General features: G+C 40.8%; 2 protein-coding genes across 4 annotated transcripts in view; one reads left to right on the forward strand and one right to left on the reverse strand.

Annotated features, from left to right (window-relative positions):
- Positions 1-6,824, reverse strand: part of LOC143940818 (THAP domain-containing protein 1-like) — a 36,948-nt gene extending 30,124 nt beyond the window's left edge. Inside the window, exon 1 of one of the 2 annotated variants that reach the window (XM_077462580.1) lies at positions 6,692-6,824. The gene's annotated coding sequence lies outside the window, so the exon portion shown is untranslated. Of the gene's footprint in view, positions 1-6,458; positions 6,590-6,691 lie in introns of those variants that run through there. The other variant, XM_077462579.1, reaches the window with a different exon arrangement.
- Positions 6,825-6,826: 2 nt separating this feature from the next.
- Positions 6,827-18,175, forward strand: part of AGGF1 (angiogenic factor with G-patch and FHA domains 1) — a 45,357-nt gene continuing 34,008 nt past the window's right edge. For both annotated transcript variants that reach the window (XM_077462578.1, XM_077462576.1), the window contains exons 1-4: positions 6,827-7,105; positions 8,754-8,847; positions 11,622-11,812; positions 17,799-17,930. In XM_077462578.1, the coding sequence (XP_077318704.1) occupies positions 6,827-7,105; positions 8,754-8,847; positions 11,622-11,812; positions 17,799-17,930 (696 nt within the window). The remainder of the gene's footprint in view (positions 7,106-8,753; positions 8,848-11,621; positions 11,813-17,798; positions 17,931-18,175) is intronic.

Consider the following 18,175-nt stretch of genomic DNA (forward strand, 5'->3'; position numbering starts at 1 on the left):
TATTTTTTGCTAGAAAATTACTTGGAATTCCCAAACATTATATATATATATATATATATATATATATATATATATATAGATAGATAGATAGATAGATAGATAGATAGATAGATATATTTATTATCAGAGACCCTACGGAATAAAATGTCAATTGCTGCAATATTTTATGTCACACTGTATTTGCCCAGCGATCCTTCAAACACAATTTTTGGGGAAAAAATACACTTCAATGAATAAAAAAAAAATTAAAAAAAAGTAAAATTAGCCCAATTTTTTTGTTTTAATGTGAAAGATGATGTTATGCCACAATTGTAAGAGAATCCTGATCTATCTTTTAAGCAAAAAAATAGTGATTCTCATTTTATCCAGAATCGTGCAGCTCTATTGTGTGGGGGAGGAAATCTCTCCTCACAGAGGCAGAACGGGGATCTGCCAATGTAAACAAGGCGGATCTCCGTTCCGGCAGGGGAGATAAGAGAGATCTGCTGTTCTTAGTCATCCAGAACAGCAATCTCTCTCTCTCTCTCTCTATTCCCTGTTAGTCCACCCCCCCCCCCCCCCAGTGAGAAAGCACCTCCCTAGGGAACTTTTAAACCCCCTGATGGCCCCCTAGTGTTATCCCCTTCCCTGCCAGTGCCATTTATACAGTGGCAGTGAATTTGTAAAGCACTGATTGCTGAATTGGTGTCATTGGTCCTCAAAAAAGTGTCACTTAGGGTCAGATTTGTCCACCGCAATCCTGGGAAAAAAAAACAAAACAAAAAAAAGCTGATCCCCGCCATTACTAGTAAAAACAATTTAAAGTTCCTAAATCTATCCCCTATTTTGTAGAACTATAATTTACACAAACCAATCACTATACACTTATTGCAATTTTATTACCAAAAATATGTAGAAGAATACATATTATATCGGCCTAAACTGATGAAAACATTTGTTTTTTTAATATTTTTATTTTTTTGGGGGGGGGGGGGATATATATTATAGCAAAAAGTAAATAAGGTTTTTGTTTTTTTTCTAAATTGCTGCTTTTTGTGTTTATAGCGCAAAAAATAAATACCGGAGAGGTGATCAAATACCACCAAAATAAAGCTCTATTTGTGGGGAAAAAAAAGGGCATGAATTTTATTTGGGTCCAGTGTTTTATGAGTGCGCAACTGTCAATTCATCACTTGTGGACCGCCACACGCCAATATATGTCCTAACTTTGTTTCAAATTTCTCTTTATTTATTTATATTATAAAACATCCATTCAATCTTTCCATTCAAATTTCACATCATTATAAAACATTCCCCATACCCAACGAAAAAAAAAAAAAAAAAAAAAAAAAAACACAACTTATTAATACTATTCCAATCAATCACCCACCCTCACATAAATTCCCACACTTTTCCTGAGGTACTCAATTCCTCCCATTTCTTCCAATAATCCGAAATCTGTTTTTCCACATACCCCTCTTGTCTAATCTGTTTTTCCATGAAGCACACCTCGCTCATCTCATAATTCCAATCTTCTATTGTTGGGGCTACTTCCTTTTTCCATTTCCTTGCTATTACGGTTTTAGCTACTGTAGTTATTTGGTACAAAAATTCCATCTCTTTTCGATCTAATTTTTTAGATGAATGTGAGAATAATACAGTCTTTATATCAAGATTTATTCTTATACCTGTCAGTTCCTGATATAATTTTATTATCTTACCCCAAAATATTTTTATCTTCCAGCAACTGTACCAAATATGCTCTAAAGTACCCTTCTCCTTCTTACATCTCCAACATAATTCAGAGTTCCTTTTATTTATTTTATTCATAACCACTGAGCTTCTATACCATCTTAATAGAATTTTATAATTTTTTTCTTGATATTTAATAGCTAAGGGTGTTTTATATATTCCTTCAAATACCTCTCCCCACTCTTTCTCTGTCAACTCCTGCCCTATTTCTTCCTCCCACTTTTTTATTCCTGCTATTTTTTTAATATTCCCTCCAGGAAGTAATAGGTTATATATCTTAGCTAATTTCTTGTTTGCTTTATCCTTATTCATTGCTATTTGTTCAAATATAGTTGGTGGTCTATTAATCATTATCTTTATTGGGTCAATAAATGCCCTCAGCTGTCTATACTGAAACCATTTATTTTTATATTCTTGCCCCAATTCCTGAAATGTTGGAATGTTTCCATCATTTAGGATTTGTATTATCCGCTCATGTTCTTCCATATTCCATTTCAGAAATGTATTATCCTTTACAGCTGGTCTAAATTCAGGATTGCTAAATAAAGGGGTCATAGGGCCTATTGAAGATGAAAGTTGTTTCTTCTTTATCATGTCGTCCCAAATTTTTAAAGTTGTTCTTACAAAGATAGGCATCTCCTTCCTCTCTGGTCTTAACTTAGGTTTTATCCATGGCTGATGTTTTATTTTAGCCCCTAATATATCTTCCTCCAATTTTACCCATTGCTTGTCTTTTTCATTATGCTGCCAGTCAATAATTCTCATTAAAGAGGCTGCTTGTGAATATTTAAAAAAGTCAGGCAATGCTAATCCTCCATTATCTTTCGTTCTAATTAATACCTCCCTACCTACTCTAGGGGTCTTATGTGCCCATACAAAGCCTTCTACCATTTCTTTCAGATCTTTAATAATTTTTTTTGATGGTATAATGGGTACTGTTTGAAAGATATACAGCATAATTGGCAAAATCTCCATCTTTACAATATTTATTCTCCCAAACCATGAGTGAGTTATTTTATCATATTTACCTAGAAGTTTCTTTACCTTCTGAACTGTCACGTTGTGATTCATTTCTTGCAAGAGTTTTAAATCTCTTGGGATATATACTCCCAAATATTTTATCACATCTTGCTTCCATTTAAACAAAAAAATTTTTTGTAAGACAGTTTGGACTCTCTCTTCTAATGTAATATTCATTAATTCAGATTTGTCATAATTTACTTTAAAATTGCTAACTTCACCGAATCTCTCAAACTCTTTTATTAGATTTGGTATAGTAATTATGGGATTAGTTATATATAATAAAAGATCATCTGCATAGGCAGCCATCTTATATTCTTTGCTTTTGACCTTTATCCCCATAATATCTTTGTTTATTCTTATAGCCTCCATGAGATGTTCCATCATCATAATATATAAAAGTGGTGATAAAGGACACCCTTGTCGGGTTCAATTTGAAATCTTTATATATTCAGATAATATCCCATTTGTTCTCACTTTAGCCCTAGCATTCTTATATAGGGCCATAATCCTTCCTAACATCTTAGGTCCCATCATTGTTTGCTTCAATACTTCCTCTAAGAACTGCCATCCCACCCTATCAAATGCCTTTTCGGCATCTATAGCCAATAGGCAGGTAGGGATGGCAGTTCTCTGAGCGTATTCAATCAACGTGCATGTTTTGATGATATTATCTCTTGTCTCCCTCCCTTTCAAAAACCCCGTTTGTTCCAGGCTTATATTATTTGAGATAATATCCGTTATTCTTTTGGATAAAATTTTTGAGAATATTCTTATATCTAAATTGGTCAACGATATGGGTCTATAATTTTTACATAGTGATTGATCTTTTTCCGGTTTTAATATTAGTACTATATGAGCCTCTGTACCTTGTATCGCAAATGGTTGATCTAAAGATATAGAATTAAATGTTTCCTTAAGTATGGATATTATTTGTTCCTTAAATGACTTATAAAATCTAGCAGTATATCCATCTGGCCCTGGACTTTTCCCCAGGGCAAGTTCTTTAATAGTCTGTTGAATTTCTTCTGTTGTAATTTCTTCCTCCAACCCCTCCATCTTTCCTTTTAAGCAGTTAAATATAGCCATTTCCTTTACATATTTTTGTATGTTCTCCCCTTTGTTTTCTCCTTCCTTGTGTTCCGTACCATCTTTTATATTATATAATTTAGAATAGTATGTATGGAAGGTTTCAGATATTTCCTCTGGGTCGTATGTAATTTCCCCATTTGGTTTTACAATTTTCTCTATGTAACTTGGGGGTTGTTGCTTTTTTAAAGCTCTGGCTAATATTTTCCCAGGTTTATTTCCAAATTTATACCACTGCGCTCTATCCTTATCCCTTATCCGAAGGGAATCTTCATCAAGCACTGATTGTAATTCCAGTTGTTTTTCCTTTAGTCTAGCTCCATCACCCAATTTCCTACTTACTTTATGTATTTCTTCTAGTTCTTTAATCTCATTTACCAATTGAGATATTTTTTGTGTTTTTTCTTTTTTTTTTCTTGCCCCGTGCTTGATGAATATTCCCCTCATAACACATTTTAATGTTTCCCATTGAATTGCAGGTGAGGTTTCGTCCCTTTCATGAATTATCAGAAATTCTTTTATAACTTGTAGTATTTCTGCCACGCATTTTCTATCTTTAATTAAATTATCATTCAATCTCCATATCCCATTCCTTTTCTTTGTTTCAATCACTGAAATTTCCACATATATTGGGGCATGGTCCGACCAAAGGAATCCCCCTATTTCTGTTACTGGTTTCATCATTAAGCCCTCTTTATTTATAAAAAAATAATCCAATCTATGATATGAATTGTGTATATTTGAATAATATGTATAGTTTTTTTCCTTTTGGTGTTGGGCCCTCCATATATCTATTAATTGATATTTTTTCAGTATGTCCTTAAATTCCTTTATTCTATTGTTATTATTATTTTTTTTTTGTAGTTGTATATTTGTAGTATCTTTCTTTACATCCATTAAAAAGTTTATATCACCACCCACTATTACCACTCCTTCCGCCTTCTTTATTGCGTCCGATAGGGCTTTTGTACCACTCTCTATTTGTCCATAATTAGGGAGATATAAATTAACTATAGTAAATTTTTTTCCATATAGCATAAACTTTATTATTAAAGATCTCCCATCTTTGCCTTCATATTTTTGTAATATTTGGACCGGCAAGTTCCTATGGAACGCAATTGATACCCCTTTTGATTTGCAATATGGAAATGTATCATGTAACCATGTATTGTAATTTATATTATTAATTTTAGGTATATGATCTGAGCGAAAATGTGTCTCCTGAAATAGCACAATATCTATTTTCTTCTTATGTAGGAAATTTAAAATTTGATTTCTTTTAGCGGGGGAATTAATACCTCTTACATTAAAAAGAACAAAACTTCACACTACCCATAAGAAAGAAAAAAAAAAAAAAATGTCCTAACTTTGAAGAGGAATATTGTTGATATGGCAGCAGCTAGCTACCATAACCCCGTTATCCTCTTCTTCAGCCGGCGGTCCGCTTTCCAATAATAGTGGCACTCTGGTGCCCTCATATTTAAGAGGTCCTGTCATGATTTTTTTTTTCTATTACAAGAGATGTTTACATTCCCTGTAATAGGAATAAAAAGTGACACAATTTTTTTTTTTTTAAACAGTGTAAAAATAAAAAATGACAGGTAAAATAAGAAAAAAAAAATTAAACACGGCCCATTGCGCCCAGCTTGTGCGCAGAAGCGAACGCATACCTATCGCCCACATATGAAAAAGGTGGTCAAACCACACATGTGAGGTACTGCCGCAATCGTTAGAGCGAGAGCAATCATTCTAGCCCTAGACCTCCTCTGTAACACAAAACATGCAATCTGTAGAATTTTTAAAATGTCGCCTATGGAGATTTTTAAGGGTAAAAGTTTTTTGCCATTCCACGAGCGGGCACAATTTTGAAGTGTTTGGCATGTTGGGTATCAATTTACTCGGCATAACATTATCTTTCCCAATATAAAAAAAATTCGGTTAACTTTACTGTTGTCTTATTTTTTAATTCAAAAAAGTGTATTCTTTCCAAAAAAAGTGAGCTTGGAAGACCGCTGTGCGAATACGGTGTGACAGAAAGTATTGCAACAACCACCATTTTATTCTCTAGGGTGTTAGAAAAAAAAATGCATAATGTTTGGGGGTTCTAAGTAATTTTTTAACAAATAAAAAATGTTTTTAACTTGTAAAACAACAAATCTCAAAAAAGGGGCTCAGTCCTTACGTGGTTAAAGCGATGCAACGCTATATTGCAAAAAATAGCCTGGCCATTAAGGGGGTAAATCCTTCCGGGCTGAAGTGGTTAATGTGTACTGTTTCTGTACGAGAAAAATCAGAAAGGAAAGGCTAGGCATGCTCAGAAACAATAAACAAATAAAGCATGTGTGGGACAAGAATCGTCATGGGTCATTCGGTTCGGACTTGCTGTGTGTCCTAGTGTGTATGGGGCTAGGTAGTGGGCTTTACATAGGTGGTAAGTGTCACTGCTCTTCTCCTAGCACTGCCTCTACACCTCACACCCTTTCCAATCACTGTGCTCAGCTGTGCTCCCCTCCCCTGTCATCGCCCCCAATGCACATCATTCCTATGGCTGCAAGCTCCCCCTGTCCGTTCGGGAAGTAGTTTGAATTTTGCCTCACTAAAAATCGGTAAGAGCTTACAGTACGCGTAGGATGAGTCTGCAGCGGGCTCTGTCTTCTACAAAATGGCGGCTCACTTCCTGGAACTCCGAACACGTCATGGCGCGCCTGACGTAACGCCGAGCGGGGCGGAGCTGGGAACATGTCTGTCCGTGAAAGAACAGCGAGGGTCTCGCTTTTACATCGTCATTAGTCACCGCGTTGAACCTTTCCCTACGCGAGCCAGTCGTACAGGAGCCTGCCCCGTGCTTTACCGCTGCTGTAGGGGCTTTCCCGTTTCCACCATGGCTGATCGGCTTCACGTGACGTCATCAGGCGGCGCCCGACACCAGGAATTATTGGATTCTTAGAAGCGGTGGTGGTCAGTGATGTGAATTGTGTGCGGTGTTATGGCCCAATATGGAGATGGGCCAAGTGTGGCCGAAGAAGAAGAAGAAGAAGAGGAGGAGGAGGAGGAGGAGGAGGCGGCATGTGTGGAGGGCGGGGTCTCCGCCGAGGAGGAGCGCGGAGCCCCATGTGCGGAGCCAGCGCTGTACCACAGAGTCCAGGCTCTGGAGAAGGAGCTGAGGAGTTGTCAGGAGGAGCTGTGCCAAATCCAGAGACAGCTGAGCCACAGCCAGGGACTGCACCAGACTGCAGAGAGCGCCAACCAGGAGCTCAGGAGGCAGGTCAGACCCCACACAGGCTACCTGCCCCCCAGGAGCTTGCAATCTAAGGTCCCTACCTCACATGCATAGTGGGGACAAGTAACCTACCAGCATGGCTATGGCGCATGGGAGAAAACTCGCACAGGGAGCTCATGCAAACTCCATGCAGATAGTGTCCCGTTGGCACTCATTGGCGGGGGCCCTGCAGAAACTTCTCTGTGCTTCTTTATTGTCCTTTTATAGCAGTCTCATGTAATATGTCTTTGGCCATTGACTGCTTCCCGAGGGATGTTCTGCAACAACTCCTATAGCATGTTCACATGTTCTAAGAGTCTCTGACCATCTCCTGTATCATGTCTGCAGTCTCTGGCCATCTCCTGTATAAGGATGAGCTCAGGTCCAGGTGCAGAGCCTGTCAGGAAATCAGTGCTGCGCTAATCACAGGCAGTGAGACATTGCCCTAATGTGCGGCTGCAGAGATCGGGCAAAGTCTCGCTGCCTGTGATTAGCACTGTGCCGATTTCCTAGCGGGCTCTGCACGTGGACCATAGGAACACGCCTGAGCTCATCCCCACTCTTGCATCATGGCTGCAGCCTCGTTGTTATACAGGGTGGGTGGTGCTTCTGAGAAATGGGAGGGGTCAAAAAAAGGAAGTTTGGGGTCTGGCGCCCCACCATCTTAAAACTTTACCAGCCACCACTGGAACCAGGCTGGCCCTGATGCCATGGGATCGCTGGGACCAATCACAGCAACCACTTGCCAGTAGTACACAATGGCTTTTATTCATAGCCATGCATTGTGTATTAATGTGATCACTGTGATTGGTGGAGCTGTACCATGTGATTCCTGTAGACAATCACAGAAGTACACAAGGCACACGAAAGGATGCCATTTACAAAAATGATTGCTATTAACAGTGATGAGATCATCACGGTAAAGGCAATCCTTGTGGAAAAGTCATACTTTTTTTTTTTTTTTTCCTTGTGTTCTGAATTGTAGTGAAACGTCAAGCAAAACCGGACAATCTCTATCAAAATTAAGCCTCATACACACGATCGGGCTTAATACAAACCTTGCCATGGATTTCTGTACAAAGGGCATTGCTCGTGAACTTGTTAAGCATACACATGATCAGACTTTTTCGGCCAACTTTCACCAAATCGCGTATTTTTTTTCTGCTCTTTACCACCACCTTTGGTCAACTTCTGTATTGTTGTCTGATCTTTTGCATTGGTTCTGACCATGCGTGTTTGTAAAATCCGATGGTTTTCTGTACACGCGATCGGACTTTGCTCCATCGAACTTATGTTGTCGAAAAATGTGTCTGTTCGCACAGCCAACATTTGTCCAATGAAAACCGAAAAAGTTTGTCTGATGGAGCGTACACACGGTTGGATGTTGCCTTAAAACAGCTAATTTGCACATTTGTTGTCACAAAGTCCGATCGTGTGTACGGGCCTTAAGAGGATGGAAAAAAAGGTTTGCCTTGAGTTCTGCTTAAGGGGTCCTGCAGAGAGCAATTTTGTCCTGGAAATGCAAAATAGTTCACTCAGATACCCCCTACCCTATTTCTATTTTTTTGCTTCTGTTTGTACCACTTCAATATATATAAAGTATTTTCACTTTTGACTTGTGCAACGTTCTCAGAACTTCAGTTTTGTTTGGCAGGTGGAAGATTTATGTCAAGAAATCCATGAGCGTAATAAATCTGTAAAGACTGACAAGGAAGTGCAAACAGATGATGATTACTCTGCCTGGTCAGGTAAGCAAAGATTTGCTTCTTATTTTTAAGAATGTGTAAGGCTCCAATCACACTTGTGCAATTTTTTTTTTTTTTTTCTGCGTCTTTGGTCATGCTACCATGGACAACAATGGAAATAACAGTGTTCTCTATGGTGCCTCTTCATATCATTACAATATGATGCAGTGCATTTTTTTCAAAAGGTTCAGGTGCAACATACCTTTTTGGAGTATTTTTGGCAGGGTTTTGTGCTAAACGAGGGGTCTCCAAACTTTCTAAACAAAGGGCCAGTTTACTGCCCTTCAAGCTTCAGGGAGGCTGGATTATGTTCAATGGGAGTAAAAAATGCCCTAGCATCAGTGGAAGTAAACAATGCCATAGGCTTGATGATCAGTGGGAGTAAAAAAAAAAATTACACCATTGGTGTCAGTGGAAGGAAGTGCCCCATCGTTGGCGTCGGTGGGGGGCATAGTGCCCCATCGTTGGCGTCGGTGGGGGGGGATGGTGCCTTTTTATTAGTGTAGGGAAAAGTGCTGCAAGGGGCCACATCTGGCCCAGCGGCTGCAGTTTGGAGACCAAAATCAGTCTCTGCCTCCTACAAAAAAAACTCATGAAGCACAAAAATGCACTACAAAAACCTATAATTGTGTAGCAGCACTCAATGTTTCATAGATGCCTTCTGAAAGGAAACGCGTTGGGTAAGAGCTGGTAGCGTGACGTCAGCAAGCACAGATGGTTCTGAGGGCGGCTGTGTGCTATTGATGCTTGTCTGCTTATTACAAGCAACTGCACTGTAATGCCCCGTACACACGGTTGGACTTTCCGACAGAAAATGTGCGATCGGATCTTGTTGTCGGAAAATCCGATCTTGTGTGGGCTCCATCGGACTTTTTCTGTCGGAATTTCCAACACACAGAGTTTGAGAGCTGGAGCTAAAATTTTCCGACAACAAAATCCGATCGTGTTTAGACAATTCCAATGGACAAAGTGCCACGCGTGCTCAGAAAGCTATTGGCTACTGCCCTCTTTATAGTCCCGTCGTACGTGTTCTACGTTACCGCGTTCTGAATGATCGGATTTTCTGACAACTTTGTGCGACCGTGTGTATGCAAGACAAGCTTGGGAAAAAATCAGTTGGGGGGGAAAAATCCGACGGATTTTGTAGTCGGAATGTCTGACCATGTGTATGGGGCATGAGAGTGCATTTCGGCTTTCATTAAAATGTGTTTAAAATTAAATTAAAATGTGTTTTAAACACCCTCTCTGTTGCTTTCACTATGAAACACTGAGTGACGAGAGCCCGAATTTACCCCCAAATCTCTGAGGCTCGCGAGCAATCAACCTTTTGCTGTGATCTTGATTATGCGCATACAATCCCCTTTGCGGGATCTATATATCTGCTAAGCAGCCTTCTGTTTCGAAGAACGGTGGTGATACACAATCATTTTTTTGATATTTTGTTTTGAACAAGGACACTTTTGTCTTCTCGCATGTGGGGAAGTTGGAACTACAGATCAAGTTTATGCAAGGAGATTGTATGAACTGTTTGAGCACATTATTTATTATAGATGTCGTGGAGCACAATGTTCAATTAGCTGTATTTCTGCACTATTAATATGAACTTTTGATGACTGCCCATAGCACTTTATTTTTAAAGTATGAATTTTACAGAGTGTAATTGAGTTGTTATAGGATATGCAGTGGATTGTCCCTTTTATTATGTTGGATCCATGATGTAGCTAATTTTTATATTTGCATCAAAACACTTGAGATAATCCCAAATACACCGCAAATCACCCTCCTCTCTGTTACCAGGAACATATAAAAACATCAAAGAAGCTTCTGGGGTACTGGTTGACGGCAGCAAGAACGGTGATACCGCGTCACTGGCGATCAACTCGGTCTCCTTCGATAAACGAATGGGCCTTAGAAATGGATAATAGCGAATGGAGATACTTATAGCTCAGGAATTGGATACGTATGAAAGGTGCCTCCTGGTTTGGAACCCATGGAGGCAGTATAGGAAATTGGTAAAAAGCTGAAGGAAGAAGGAGGAAAGTAATGGTAGGAAAGACTCTGCCGGGGGAGAGAAAAGGGTAAAAGATAGAAAGGAGAGAGGAAAGGGGGGGGGTTCTTTTTTCTTTGTGTTAAAGTATCAAGATATGTAATGTATATGTTTGAAACTGTTTAAGTATGTGTAATACCTTTTTATAATAACTTAAAATAAAATTAGAATTAAAGAAAAAACACTTGAGGTGAATTGCAAAATAAAGCGGACGCACCATTACATTTTATGTATTTGATATTTCTGATTATTCAAGGAAGTTTTTGGGTGCAGCAGTTTAAATTTATTTTTTTCAATATATTTGTGACCAAGCGCAACCTTTTAAAACGCTTACCCCCATTTAACAAAATAAAAGAAAAATTATACTTGCCTGCTCTGTGCAATGGTTTTGCACAGAGCCGCCGGATCCTCCTTCTCAGGTTCCCCACTTACACCCCTGGTTCTTTCTCTTCAGAGAATGCCCCCATAGAAAGACGTTTTCTATGGGGGCACTCATGCAGGCTCGATATCAATCTGCCCAGTGAGGAGGGAGATAGTCAGGGGAGCCACTGCTCTCATGCACATCGCTGTATCGAGATCGGACTCAGGTAAGTATGGGGGGGGGGGGGATTATGCAAGGTATTTTACCTTGATGCATAGAACGCAGTAAAATGATTGTTTCTGTGTTGCACAGATGAATACTCAAACGTGTATTATTTTTTATTAATGAGATTTGTTGATGTTCTTGCAGATTATTACAGCTACTATTATTCCTCCTATGAAAATCAAAACACAAGCACAGCCACCAATGTGGATGCACACCAGGAAAGCGGGCCAACTGAGATGGCTCCAGAAGCAGCAACCAATGAGCAAGAACCTCCCAGATCAGACAGCAGTCGATGTGCTGGAGAACAAGAAACAGACTATGCCCAACATGTTGCGGTAGGATAAATTCTGTTCATCCTTACTGGTAGTATAAAGTTTTGATATTTATGCAGATAATAAAAACATTAAGAAAATAATTTAAATTTTTTTGCTGGAATGCTTTTTTTTTTTTTTTTTTTTTTTTTTTTTACTACACCATGAAAGTGCAAACATTATTTACAATGTGCATAGAATGCTTTGATAAAACACCTCTTGCTGTAACGCCACTATAATGGCTAATTTACACTATGTGCGGTGACAGATGATTTACGGAATGGTAAAATATTTGTCATCGCAAGAACACACAGGAAACTGTTGTTTGTCCCATTCACACTGCAACTGCAGCATGCTGTGATAAAATGCAAACATGCTACATTTTATTGCAGCGTACTGTGCCAAATTGTATGGCACTATACAAAAGCACAGCGCGCAGCTGTACATTGCCATGAATGAAGTGCATGTTTTGTACACTTCTCATAAAGTTTTATAGCTGCCATAACCTCGGTATCTTTATTTACAGCAGGCAGCCGGCTTTCATATAAAAGTGATCTTGGCAGCGGATTCGCCCCAAGATCACTTTTATAGGCAGCAGGAGAGGTGCCCCCCTTCTTGCCGCTTCTCAGAAGAGATCTGGTCCGATTGGTGGTTGGGCAGGAAGCAGATTGAAGGCAAGAGAACCTCAACTCGGCTCTATGCCCTTGGAGGATCAGAGCGACGTCTGATGTCACTTCTGCCTCTCGGAAGAGAGTCTGGTGCAGTTTTATTCACCGATTTTTTTTTTTTTTTTTTTTTTTTTTTTTTTTTTTTTTTAGGTACGAGATCCTACATAAAATCGCATCTGAACCGGACTGAAAAATACAAAATGTCCTTTTTAAAAAAGCATCACGGTCGGCCCGCAGATATGTGAATCGGCTCCATAGAGAAGGATGCCGGTTTGCCATTGGATGCTGTTCAAAACGCATCCAGTTCGCATATATGTGAAACCAGCCTTAAACTGCCACTGATGATTCCTTTTGGCAGATAGAAACAATGTTGCAAACAAAAAAGTATATATACGCTCACTGCTCTAAGGGTCCATACTGCCTCCTGACTGTACATGGCTCTTAAAGAGCCGCGGGTGTATATACTTTATCTGTTTTATGATATTGTTTCTGTCTATCAAAGGCAATCATCAGTGCTAGTTTATGGGATCAATATTTTCAGCACCTCTGTGGCTAATGCATCTACTTGCAACAGTAATACTGGTGTTATAGGAATTGACAAATATATACAAGTGCTAATTTCATCTGCAAGTGTGAGCAAGTGCCTGCTAATTCTTTATTATACTTTTAAAGTGGAATTCCAGCTTAACCCTAGCTTCTCCTAACACCTATGCTAACTAACGTGTGTAAGCAAGAATCTTAAGAATCTTTCCTATTTTCAGCCCACCCAGTATATACTGTATCTCACAAAAGTGAGTACACCCCTCACATTTTTGTAAATATTTTATTATATCTTTTCATGAGACAACACTGAAGAAATTACACTTTGTTACAATGTAAAGTAGTGAGTGTACAGCTGGTATAACAGTGTAAATTTGCTGTCCCCTCAAAATAACTCAACACACAGCCACAACCCCTAAGTGAAAATGTACAAATTGGGCCCATAGTGTCAATCTTTTGTGTGGCCACCATTAATTTCCTGCACTGCCTTAACCCCCTTGGGCATGGAGTTCACCAGAACTTCTTAGGCTGCCACTGGAGTTCTCTTCCACTCCTTCATGATGACATCACGGAGCTGGTGGATGTTCGAGACCTTGCGCTCCTCCGCCTTCCGTCTTGAGGATGCTCAATAGGGTATAGGTCTGGAGACATGCTTGGCCAGTCCATCACATTTACTGTCAGCTTCTTTAGCAAGGCAGTGGTCGTCTTGGAGGTGTGTTTGTAGTCATTTATCATATTATAATACTGCCCTGCGGCCCAGTCTCTGAAGGGAGGGGCTCATGCTCTGCTTCAGTATGTCACAGTACATATTGGCATTCATGGTTCCCTCAATGAACTGTAGCTCTCCAGTGTTGGCAGCACTTGTGTAGCCCCAGACCATGACACTCCCACCACCATGCTTGACTGTAGGCAAGACACACTTGTCTTTGTACGCCTCACCTGGTTGCCGCCACACACACTTGACAACATCTGAACCAAATAAGTTCATCTTGGTCTCATGAGACCACAGGACATGGTTCCAGTAATCCATATCCTTAGTCTGTTTGTCTTCAGCAAACTGTTTGCAGCCTTTCTCGGGCATCATCCTTAGAAGATGCTTCCTTCTGGGATGACACCCATGCAGACCAATTTGATGTAGTGTGCGGAGTATGGTCTGAGCATTGGCAGGCTGACCCCACCCCTTCAACCTCTGCAGCAATGCTGGCAGCACTCATACATCTATTTTACAAAGACAGCCTCTAAATATGACGCTGAGCACATGCAGTCAACTTCTTTGATCGACCATGGCGAGGCCTGTTCTGAGTGGAACCCATCCTGTTAAACCGCTGTATGGTCTTGGCCACCGTTCTGCATCTCGTTTTAGAGTCTTGGCAATCTTCTTATAGCCTAGGCCAGTGATGGCGGACCTTGGCACCCCTGATGTTTCAGAACTACATTTCCCATGATGCTCAAGGACTCTGCAGTGTGGTTTAGCATCATGGGAAATGTAGTTCCAAAACATCTGGAGTGCCAAGGTTCGCCATCACTGGCCTAGGCCATCTTTATGAAGAATCAAGGCCAAGGATAAATCCAAGGAAAATGCAAAGCTTACTTGCCAACCAGCTTGCAGACAACCAAATAAACCTAACAGTATGCGTTTAAAAGCGGGGGTTTAGTCTGCATGCATTTGTAAATGTGTGCATAAGCCTCAGAGCTTCTCCATGGCACCCTGGTATCTGTGGTCCCTAACACTAACTTATAAGTGTCTCCACAGTGGAGGCCCCCCATCTATAACTGGTCATCGCAGTAAGCAGCATTGGAGGGCGACATAAGGTATAAACAAGTCAAAGAATAAATCCAAGGAAAAAGCCAAGCTTACTTACCGACCAGCTCCTCGTACAAACAATCTGATTGTTGGCCAACCGAACACTTGAGTTTTGTCCAATGGGCGTGTGCCAGGAATTTGTCTTGCATACAAACAGTATGCAATTGTCAGCCAACAAACACGAATGTAGTGATGTACTGTGAGGAATTTCAGCTCTTGAGCGCCACCCTTTGGGCCCCTTCTGCTAATTTTGCTTTCTTTGAGCATTTATTCCGAGCATACGTGTTTGTACTTTCAACTTTTGTGTGACAGACTTGTGTAATGACCATACGAAAATTGGACAACAGAGCACTGTCCACCGAAAATTTACTAGCCTGCCATCCAACATTTGTTGGCCGAAAGTTGGACAACAATTGACAGGAGCGTACTGACGGTCAGATTTTAGGACAACAGTCTGTCATCACACAATCCCCTGCCAAAAATCTCAACTGGTGTACAAGGCTTTAGACAGGTTGAGATGGTCGGTAAGTAAGCTTGGCTTTTTCCTTGGATTTTTCCTTGGCCTTGTTTTATACCTTATGTCGCCTTCCAATGCTGCTTACTGCGATGGCCAGTTATAGATGGGGGGGGGGGGGGGGTGCTTTTTTTGCATCTTTATGTAGAGCAAAAAAAATTTTTTTTCAGATCCTCAGAGTTCTTTGCCATGAGGTGCCAAGTTGAACTTCCAGTGACCAGTATGAGAGAATGAGAGCAATAACGCCAAATTTAACACACCTGCTCCCCATTCACACCTGAGACCTTGTAATACTAGCGAGTCACATGGCATCGGGGAGGGGAAATGGCTAATTGACCCCAATTTGGACATTTTCACTAAGGCCTCTTTCACACAGCCGATCCATTCAGGTCTGCCTGTCAGTTTTTCAGGCGGACCTGAATGCTCCATAGAGGTCTTTGGAGTGTCGGATGTCAGTGGTGACATGTCCGCTGATATTCGACCCGACCCGATCCGAAAAAGTGTGACGGAGGAAAAAAATACTTTTCCATCCGTCATTGGATCGGGTGACGACGGACTGTGAGGTCCATAGGGGAGAGCGGCGCTCTGACAGGTCAGACCTGTCATCTTCCTGCTCAGCGGGGAGCGACGGAGCGATTCCCCCGCTGAGCAAGCGGATATCCATGGGGCAGATCATCACTGATCAGCCCCGTGTGAAAGAGCCCTTAGTGGTGTACTCACTTTTGTTGCCAGCGGTTTAGACATTAACACCCCTTTCACACCAGGGCGTTTTGCAGGCGCTATAGCGTTAGAAATAGCGCCTGCAATCCGCCCTAAAGAAGCTGCACCATTGTGTGTGTAGTGTGAAAGCCCCGAGGGCTTTCACATTACAGCGGTACGCTGGCAGGACGTCAGAAAAAAGTCCTGCCAGCAGCTTCTTTGCAGCGGTGAAGGAGCGGTGTGTTTACCGCTCCTCCACCGCTGCGCCCCATTGAAATCAATGGGGCAGCGCTGTAATACCGCCGGCAAAACGCCGCTATTGCGGCGTATTGCCGGTGGTTTTAACCCTTTCGCGGCTGCTAGCGGGGGGTAATAGCACCCCGCTAGCGGACAAAATGCGCCGCAAATCCAGGGTAAAATGCCGCTATTTTTACCGCAAAGGGCGGTGTGGTGTGAAAGGGGTCTAATAGCTGTGTGAGTTATTTTGAGGGGGACAGCAAATGTACACTGTAAGGCCGCGTACACACGGGCGGATTGTCTGGCCAACTAAGTTCGTCAGACAATCTGACAGACAGTCCGTCCAAATTTTGAATGAACGGACTTGACCACACACGATGAACAGACAGTCCGCTGAAAGCTTGCGCGATGACGTGTACAGCACGTACGACGGGACTAGAAAAACGACGTCCAATACACTGCAATGCAACCTTCGACCGTGTAAATCCTTTCTGAGCATGCGCCATACTTAGTCCGTCCAACTTGCCTACACACGAGCGGACTGTCCGCTGAAACCAAGTTTGGACGGACTGTATTACGGAAATTCCGAAAGACTTAGTCCGCCAGACTGTCCGCTGAAAAAGTCAGCTGAAGCCCACACACGAGCTGATTGTCCGCTGAAACACGGTTCAGCGGACTAAGTTGGACAGACAATCCGCCCGTGTGTACGCGGCCTTATACAAGCTGTACACTCACTAGTTTACATTGTAACAAAGTGTAATTTCTTCAGTGTTGTCACGTGAAAAGATATAATAAAATATTTACAAAAATGTCAGGAGTGTACTCACTTCTGTGAGATACTGTATATCTTTATTACACAGGTTAATTAACATAGGTGTTAGGAGGTGGGAGGGCCCACTTTTAAGAATAGTTAGGGGTAAGCTGAAATTCCACTTTAAACACATTTAACCAAAAGAGAAAATCCCCCAAGAATGTTTTTTGATTTGACCATATTCTCGCAACAGCTGGTTATCTCACACAGAATGACGTATATACATTTTTCACTGGATGAATAGCTGTACATTTACTTTTTTATTAATAGATTCCTTCTTAATGGCAATATTGTCTTTGTCTTTGTCTAGTGACTAACTACAGGCGGCTTTTTTATTTATTTGTGTTTTTTGTTTTTTTGTTTTTTTTTTTGCTCCAGCCCAAAAAACTTTTTAAGCTTTTTGGATAGCATAGGGAGGGGTTAACACCCCTGCAAAGTTTTGTTTTTCTGTCTGTGCCCCTTTTCAGAAGTCTTTTTACATCACTTTCTGTCCCTGTGACAATAGAATTTTGAAAATTGTGGGTTGTTGTGGAAACAGAGATTGATGATAAAGCTTCAGTGTTGAAGTTGAATTTCCCTTCCTAGGGGTAGATTTCCTCTCACTTTCTGTCATCTTCCATTTGCAAGTCAAATGTTAACTAGGGAACTGCCTGTTTAAGCATTTTTGTGAGATAGTAATGATTGTCTTGCTACATGATGAAATAAGTTAAAATGTGTTTTTTTTTTTTTTTTCTCAGGGTGAGGAAGGAACATCACTTGCTGAAAGTCTAAGAGCCACTGCAGAAGCTGCTTTGTCCCAAACCGGATTTGCCTATGATGAGAACACTGGCATGTACTACGATCACAGTACTGGATTCTACTATGACTCAGTATGTCCGTCCTTTTATATTTCGTTTGCAGTCATGCAGCAGTGTTTATTTGTAATACCACAGTTTTAAAGGATAAATTCACTTTAAAAAAAATAATAAATGTTTTTTTTTCTGTGTAAATGAGTGAGTGGAGCTCCGCACGGCCAAGCTGTTTCCAAAAGGTGACAGTATGGGGAACTTCTCCCAGTACTGCTATCATATGGAGACTGAGCAATGGGAACATGTTCCATCCTAAAAAACAGATG

This window comes from Lithobates pipiens, unplaced genomic scaffold (assembly GCF_037356315.1).
Source record: "Lithobates pipiens isolate NorthernLeopardFrog02 unplaced genomic scaffold, aLitPip1_a1.2 Scaffold_3, whole genome shotgun sequence".
In the NCBI taxonomy this organism is placed as follows: Eukaryota; Metazoa; Chordata; class Amphibia; order Anura; family Ranidae; genus Lithobates; species Lithobates pipiens.